At 43.4% G+C, this 8,258-nt stretch overlaps 1 protein-coding gene across 1 annotated transcript in view; it reads right to left on the minus strand.

Annotated features, from left to right (window-relative positions):
• The window catches only part of LOC123119821 (conserved oligomeric Golgi complex subunit 8), a 4,842-nt gene extending 1,071 nt beyond the window's left edge, over positions 1–3,771 (minus strand). Inside the window, exons 1-11 of the mRNA XM_044539755.1 lie at positions 3,521–3,771; positions 3,252–3,404; positions 2,221–2,369; positions 1,955–2,032; positions 1,788–1,881; positions 1,479–1,553; positions 951–1,247; positions 788–855; positions 655–709; positions 318–456; positions 16–200 (exon numbers count right to left, since the gene is read on the minus strand). Of these exons, the coding sequence (XP_044395690.1) occupies positions 16–200; positions 318–456; positions 655–709; positions 788–855; positions 951–1,247; positions 1,479–1,553; positions 1,788–1,881; positions 1,955–2,032; positions 2,221–2,369; positions 3,252–3,404; positions 3,521–3,673 (1,446 nt within the window). The 5' untranslated portion in view covers positions 3,674–3,771. The remainder of the gene's footprint in view (positions 1–15; positions 201–317; positions 457–654; positions 710–787; positions 856–950; positions 1,248–1,478; positions 1,554–1,787; positions 1,882–1,954; positions 2,033–2,220; positions 2,370–3,251; positions 3,405–3,520) is intronic.
• Between the last annotated feature and the right edge of the window lie 4,487 nt (positions 3,772–8,258).

The following is an 8,258-nucleotide window of genomic DNA, read 5'->3' on the forward strand; positions in this document are numbered from 1 at the left end:
TGAAGCTTAAGTTACCTCAATAAATGCCTGGCAAAGTGAGAGGAAAAGGGAAGACTCATTTCCACGCAGCATCCGCATGGCATTGTATCTGACGAGGGAGTCAGAAACTGCTTGTAATCCTTTCACCACCTCCTGAGCAAGGACATGCTTCAAGCTCAATGGTGCACATGGTTTTAGCTCATTCATTGCTGCAGAAACACCTGCATCCAAGAGTTCGAAGTCGCGGACATGTCAACTTGTATACTCACTAGCACCATTAGAGCCAACACGTGAAGAATAGAAGTCAATTTCTGATAAATGTTACCAGTAAAACATACCATTAACAAACACTGCAAGAGGTGGATGCTCCATCAAAACAGAAGGTGGTGTCACATCATCAGAAGTATCATCCACAGCTCCATTTGTGACAAAGCCAATAGATGGCATCGGCACCCAACGATGTGAATCCAAGACAACCTAGCATGATTAGAAAATTTTATAGTGGTGTTAATTTATGGTGCTACAGTAATAATTGTAGGAGAAAGAGTGTAGAGAATTACAGAGTATAATTTGAAAGAACGAAGGAAGTATCAACCTTATAATACGAATTCATCTTATGTTTATCTAGAGAAGAACGGAATAGCATGTCCAAACACGTAGTACATAAATGCTTACCTGAAAATTCTCAACCGCTGTACTCATATTCTTCGAGAATAAATTTAATACCGCACTGCAAAGCAGATAATGTCAGGAAATACAACCCCTTTCCAGCATAGACAATAAATTTTAATAATCAAATACCAATTACTTTTCAAAAATTGGTGGAAGCAGGCAACGGAAATCCAGTCCAACCAAGCCAAGACCCATCGCACAATACTGCAAGATGATCAAGTGATAAAACATTACAAAAGATTCAAGCCTTTGGTGCAACTGTTACTCAGCTAGAAATTTAAACGAAAGCAAATGCTTACCATGCAGTTTTCAAGCATGTTTGACAGAGACCCACCTTCCGTTATATTTGGCAACATAACTTGAAGAGTGGTGAGGTGATTACTAACTTGGTGCATTGCCCAGCTGAAAAGCAGCCCACCGTCACTGTTCTCTTCACTTCCGGATTTATCATTATTGAATATCGCTCGGTATTGATTGACAACATCAAATAGATGTGTCCTGTGGCAAGACACCATGCCTTTCAGATAATCATATACATTCCTTTGGTCCAGATCATCAAGAATCCCAGAAAGCCAAGCTTCCCTGCATCTCAAGAACTAGAACTTATATCAGAGTTAGGAGGCGAAGACAAACAAATTGTATTCTAACCGCTGCTATGACCTATAAAAAGCAGCAGTGTAATGTAACTAAAATGTCTGCATTATTAATAGAAAATGAGATTCTACCATACAACTACGCATACTTGGTAACTCAAGAGACATGATAACCAGAAACAAATACTCATAAACAGAATGGTACTATTAAATAACTTGGAAGATTCAGAATACCTGTAGGCGTAATTCTGATTCACTGAACACTCCAATCCGGCGCAAATGTGCGACAATACGGAGGCATTCGGGTAACTGTAGGCGATAAAATGGACCAGACTTAGATACAAGTGTGCAGAAGAGATTAGACAGATCAAGCAATCGTGGGCAAGAAATGATACTATTGAACACAAGGAAATACATTTACCACTACATGAAAATATAATATACTTATAGCACTCAACTGCACAGTGGACAGCACAGAACAATCTGGGCCAGAGTAAAATATGAAAATGGTGCTTGACATAAATAGTCAAGCAGCATCATCACCTGAATATTTGATCGAAGCTTTTGGAGAAGCTGAGAAATTAGTGATTGTATCGTCTTCTTGACTTCAGCAGCTAATCCTTGGATGACAGGTAAACTTCAATTGAAATAGCAAACAATTAATGATTTTAATGACGGACCACAACAAAGTATTATGTTACTCGACTTACTCAGGGTGCAACTTCGAAATTTTACTCACAAAAGCTTCTAGATCGAGTGCCTCATCATAGTTTCCATTCCGTATGCATCTGTAAGCAGCAGCTTGTTGTTAGGGATTTATCATCGATACAACATTTGAAGCTATGCAGTACAGGACAAGAATATGTGTCTATAATCCATACAAATTAAACAAAAACCAATGGCATATCAACAACATCAGTCAACTCAAATATGAAGCAAATATCCCAAGGAAACACTATCAATGCATGTCACATACGTGTCCATAAGTTGTGGGATTTCAAGCAGGTCAAGCAAGGTACTGTGGTTGGCTAGTAATGTCTGATTGAGCTTCCTCTCTTCCAAAATTTGATGTGCTGACTCAACAAACTCGGTGCAACCAGATGTTAGATTGGGTATCTCCTCTACCTACAATGAGTAAAAAAGATATTGTCAAGCATTTCATATTTTCATTTCCTACTTCCAACATGGCCTGAATCATACATAAGTCGTTCTTGGATGAAGTAAAGGATCCATAAGGACATGTGGTCAATTTTAACTCCCACCGTTGGTAGTAGGAAATGAACAGCACTTGCATAATTTCCATTTTGCAGTATTTAGTGTCAGACACTGATTCAACAGATAATGGTGGTGGTTTTTCAGAGCAAGGTGATGCATAACATCAACAAATATGTGTGTGGACTAAATCATTTTCCCTTCAATTGCATATAACTATGGTCATGTTAATACAGTTAAAATCAATCACGTGAGAAGCATATAAATAGCAAACAGTTTAGAGAAGAGTATTAGAATGTATGGTTCATAAGAGCCAGTCAAATTTCTCGACCACACAAGAAAGCCAGACAACATTTGAGGGCAAACAAATAGTTGAAGGTAATTGTTTGATGTTTAAAATTGGAGTCACTTGTAAGCAAGCAGGCAAGATAAATTCCCACGCAGTTATAAATAGGCAATAAACTGATGGAAACAAAGAAGAAAAATGTGATTCTCACAGCAACTCACAAGTGACTGCACAATCACATTTGCAGATGAACACACAGCAAAAACTACACCTCACATTTCCTGTTGCAATATCAAAATGGGATCTATTAGCTATATGCCTTAGATCATCCTCCTCAAATTGCAGCATCCATCGGATCACTCAACCTAACTTTGTTCGGTTTTCGCAGAGCAGAGTTAGTTAAGATGAGATCTACTTACTGATCCATATAAAAGCAACAGATGGTTTTCACGCTAAGGGGCATACAAAAATGGTACATGCTGCCACGAACTGAGATCAGCTGACATTACCAGTGCCTCGAGGTGCTTGTCGAACCCCTCGAGCTGTGCCCGCACGAAGGAGAGCGCCTCGGAGGCGGCTATAAAGGCGGCGTAGTTCTCCACCGCCACTTCCTGCATCTGCCGCCGCACCCGCTCTCCGTCCACCCGCAGCAGCTCCGGCTCCTGCGCGGCCACGAACATTACCACCAATACATCACGAGATCACTATCCCCACCGATTATAGTAACGACTACGGAATTTACGGGGCGCCGCAAGCGGGAGTGATCTCGGGGGCGTACCTTGTGGAGGCGCTCGATGGAGAAGGAAAGGAGCTCGGAGACGTAGGGCTGGTAGGCAGCTCCGGAGAGCGGAAGCACTGAAGCGCCTTCCATGTCGGCGCCGGCGGCGGGAAGTTCCGACGAGTGGCGGTGGCCCGCGTCGAGGAGGTCCATGGCGAGCGAGATCTGGAGGGAGATGGAGAGGGAGAGAGTGGAGAAGGGAGGTTGGGGATTCAGCGGTTGAGACCCTCGGGGTTTTGTTCAGTTGTTCAGTTTAGTCCTTCAAAATTTTAGAATTTTAAAATAGTGGCATAGTAGGAAAAATTGTTTTTAAATGTTTTTGTAAACTGTATAATCACAAATGTTCAGTACCAAGTTTAGGTCGCGAAACTTGATGGACTGATTCCATCACAAGGAAGCTAACCATCTGAGCTATGCTTAGTAGTTATCTAAATATTAAGTTTACCGATTTAAATAACGAACGGTAAAATTTAATGTTTTATCTAAATGACTCGCAGTCGTTCGACTGCGGGTGCATGGACGTGATTTCATCAGCGGTTCACCTGCAAAAAAAGATTTCAACAACATTTGAGACATGGGGTGGACATTATATTCCTGATGCACTCGCACCCTTTCGCCCATATGATAATTGGGCAAAGTGATATCGGGTCCACTTTACAGCACCATTATCCATTCAGTAATTGTCGTTCTTGGCAGGAATGCACCCCTCTCATTTCTTCAGTGTTACATGATACGTCTCAAAGGTATCTATTTTTTCAAAAACTTTTGCTCTTGTTTTGGACTCTAATTTGCATGATTTGAATGGAACTAATTCGGACCGACGATGTTTTCACGAGAACTACCATGATGTTATTTTTGTGCACAAATAAAAGCTCTCGGTGTGTGCTATCAAACGTCACTTCGTAACTGTATGATCATAAAGGTGCTCTACAAGTATCTCCGAAGGTGTCTGTTGGGTTGCATGGATCGAGGCTGAGATTTGTCGCTCCGTGTGACAGAGAGATGTCTCTGGGCCCTCTCGGTAATACAACATCATAAGAAGCTTCATGTGACTAATGAGTTTAGTCACATGATCTTGTATTACGGAACGAGTAAAGAGACTTGCCAGTAACGAGATTGAACTAGCACCACTGCAGGATGATGCTAACGCGACACTACGATCAGAGACCCTTCGACGAAACTGTGTGTGATGCCATAATCGCAAACGGTGGTGTAAAAAACCGTCAAAAAAGGTGCAAAACGTTTGCGATGGAGGATGCATCAAACACGGTTCAGATTTTAGTTGTGTGTGCGATGCAGGGCATACGGATCAGCTCAATTAACTGTTTGCGATGAGGAGGAACAAAAGAAACTGGCAGCCAGATGAAGGTGTGTGCGATGTATAGCATACGATTCACTCGGATGAACTGTTTGTGATTAGGCAACACAAAATAAACGGTCAGCCAGATCAAAGGTGTATGCGATATACGGTATGCGGTTCACTCGGATGAACTGTTTGCGTTGAGACATGAGAACAGAAACGGTTCAAATGAACAAGATGTGTGTGACACGAGCAAACAGGTCTGTAATTGAAAACGTGTGCAAAGATCGATAACAACACAAACGATTACTGCTAACAAGCCATGTGTATTGTGAGCAAACGATTGCTGGTATACAATTGTGAGTGATTGATGAAAACATCACCGATGAGTTCCATTGTTTAGTCCGTGTGCGATGTGATTTTCTTTGTCCGCACAACATCTACGCTCTGTCTACAGAGCATCAACATATATACTTAAAAAGACAGCATTGCATAACCAAATTAAGCATACAATTACACAAGTGACTACACACATCACATTTCCACACACCAAAGTAAGCAATTACATGCATACTAAAGTAGGAGAAACGAGGATCTAATCATCTACTTATTGTTGCGACGACGCTTGCCATTGCTCTGCTTCCGGCTGGATCCCTGGTCGTTTTGGGGAAGGAGGCACTTCCTCATGTCAACGATCCGCCTGTACATGTCGTAGCTCGTGTACGCCTCCTTGGCCGCGTACACGACGTGAGCTTTGTCGAGTTTCTCCATCCAGGCCGAGTGCCAGGCACGCTTGTCCTTGTTGCACGAATCCTTCATGTCTCTGTAGTAGGGGTCGATGATGGCCTCGGCGAGGTGAACCAGTAAGTCCTTCTCATGCTCCTTGCTGCCCCAGATCTTGTATTGGCGCTGGATGTCGACAAAATTCTGGCAGGCGATGCCCAAATTCTCGAGCACCTTTACATCGTTGGTGATATCCACCGTAGCGAACATGTAGTGAGGGCTGTTGACAAACCTGGCGAAACGCTCGCAAGGCCTTGTGGCCAGGAAGTAGTGGTAGATGAGGACGTGGTGGCGCATGCACATCTGGGCGACGGCAACCTTGGGATGAGACCCGGCACGAGCGCGGGTGTACTCGAGGTCGAACCTACCACCTTGTACTTCTCCTCGGCAAGCAACAACTCCATGATGTGGATGGAGTGCTCCACCCAGGCCGGGGCGTTGGTGTACACCACCGAGAGGTCCATGAACCTTCTGTGGGTGTCCACCACGACACGCATGGTGAACTGTTGCTCGTCGTTGGCAGCCGCTCGGAGCGCCATTGGAGCCGCGCAGGATACCCTCTAAGAATTTCTCGTGGTGGGTGTGCTTCTTGCAATGGTGGGGCGCAATCGAAAGGTTGAAGAGACACAAGGGTTAAATGGCCGCTGTAATAAATGGGGACCGGCCGACCTGTAATCGTCACGTCTTGTCACGGCGTTCATAGCGGAGGATTCCAGAATCCAGTGCACGCTTGACAACGCCGCATCGCATGCGTGGGCTCAAAGAGGCGCCAAATGTATTGTCAGTGAGCCTGTTCCCACGCTACTGCGCAGTTTACCGTGCAAGCTTCCCGTCCGGCTAGTTTGGCCACGCGTCGGCTAGAAGAGGGACAAATCATGGGCGTTCATTGGCCAAAAGCTTTTGTAAAAACAAAGTGTGTGGAATGACTTCGGTCATAAGTTTACCCTTGGGTGATGAGGTCAAAGTTACACAGAAGGGTGATGATGGACACTCGAGTGCGATAATTAATTCTGCGCTCTACAGTGCACACGATGGAAGAAACCAACTGTTTGCAATAATGTCGAAGATCGCAGTCGAGTTAGCAATGCAGATCATGTGCTGTGAGAGCGACAAGGTTAACAGATTCGAGAATGGTTGACCATTGCATATTAAGGTCAAAATAGTGCTAGCAATATACGAGTTTCATACAATGCCATTTCAACGATTGTACCACAAAAGCTCGAAATGTTATAAGGTTCAAATTCCAGAGTTATATGGCTCAAATTCAAAGATTACAAGGTTTAAACTGATATTAGAAATGAAATTCAGCTCATCAGCTGCAAATGCTCGCGCTGATCCGCTAAACATGGATATCAGAGAGGTTCAAACTAATATCACCGCTTCTAAGTCTGGTTTCGAAACCTCACAATTTTTGCAAAGGGGTCGGCCACTGAGAAGTCATGTATGGGGTTGACACGATGACTTCCGATTACTCTGTCGTCTGAAGTTCCAAAATGAAATTCAGCATTTTTGGAGCCTACTCCATTCTGCCGCAGGCGCCGATGCTGATCAACAAACCATTCATTTTTGCGAAATAAATGTAGGGCAAACCTCATTTCCTTCAGCACCCTTGCTCTAAGAACAAAGAACCTGGCGAATATAATCTCCGGTAAGGTCCCTCGGTAGGAGTTCAAAGTAATTTCTGAGAGATGCAGATCTAGGCATTCGATGTCATTGTTATATTGTATCACATTATCCACCACTGGGCCTAATCTTATCTGCAAAAGAAGAAAACGTGTTAGTGCCTACATGCAGTTTTGAACATTACTACATGCCTATTTGGTTTGCAGGATTTGTAAAATGCACTAATATGCCATCTTCGATCTGACATGATTAACATGGGCATTTGATTACATTCTAGAAAAATGTAGCCTTCTTCACAAGAGGTTGGAGTGGATGAAAAGTTCCCCAAGAAAACTAGTACAGATGAATCCAAAGGAGAAATGCTTATTGATTGTAACCATATGGATCAAGCAACCAATATGGGGGGGCATGTATGTACTGAAATCCTCCAAAAGAACCTTCAGAAATCGTAGTACATTGTCATTGTAAACTTGGAAAAAGGTGTCACAAATTGAACTCCCTTATGGTTAACATTTAACAGGAAAGGAACATCACCTCGGTATATAGCTTCTCCAGGCACGGAAAGCATCTCAGGAAACTGACAACTTGCTCCAGGTCGGGGCCGACAGATTCTAGTGCCAAGACCTTCACTGTGCGCAGTTTCGGGGTCAAGCTTGTCGGAATCATTTTCTGAATGACAGACGAACAAACATCTTCAAAATTAGAAATAATGTTAATTTGTAGAAGGAGATGTAGAAGGCGGCTGTTGTACCTGAACGGGTGTGGATCCAATAACAAGTTCGGAGTATTTGTGAGACGAGTAGCCCACCACTGTCAATTTCGACGCAGAAATGACATTGATTCTTGTTGGACCTTCTTGATCAACTACAAGTAATCTCTCAAGTGCAGGTGTGTCCTCAGTGACCATACCGTGGTACACATCTTGTGATGTCTTCCTGCCGCACCAGCAACACACATAAATAGTCCGGAGAGTCATGGAGGTGATGTGGAAGGTACTCAACCCATCGCCTGAAGACGAAGGTACTCGAGTTC

The sequence above is a fragment of the Triticum aestivum genome, chromosome 5D (genome assembly GCF_018294505.1).
Source record: "Triticum aestivum cultivar Chinese Spring chromosome 5D, IWGSC CS RefSeq v2.1, whole genome shotgun sequence".
NCBI lineage: Eukaryota > Viridiplantae > Streptophyta > Magnoliopsida > Poales > Poaceae > Triticum > Triticum aestivum.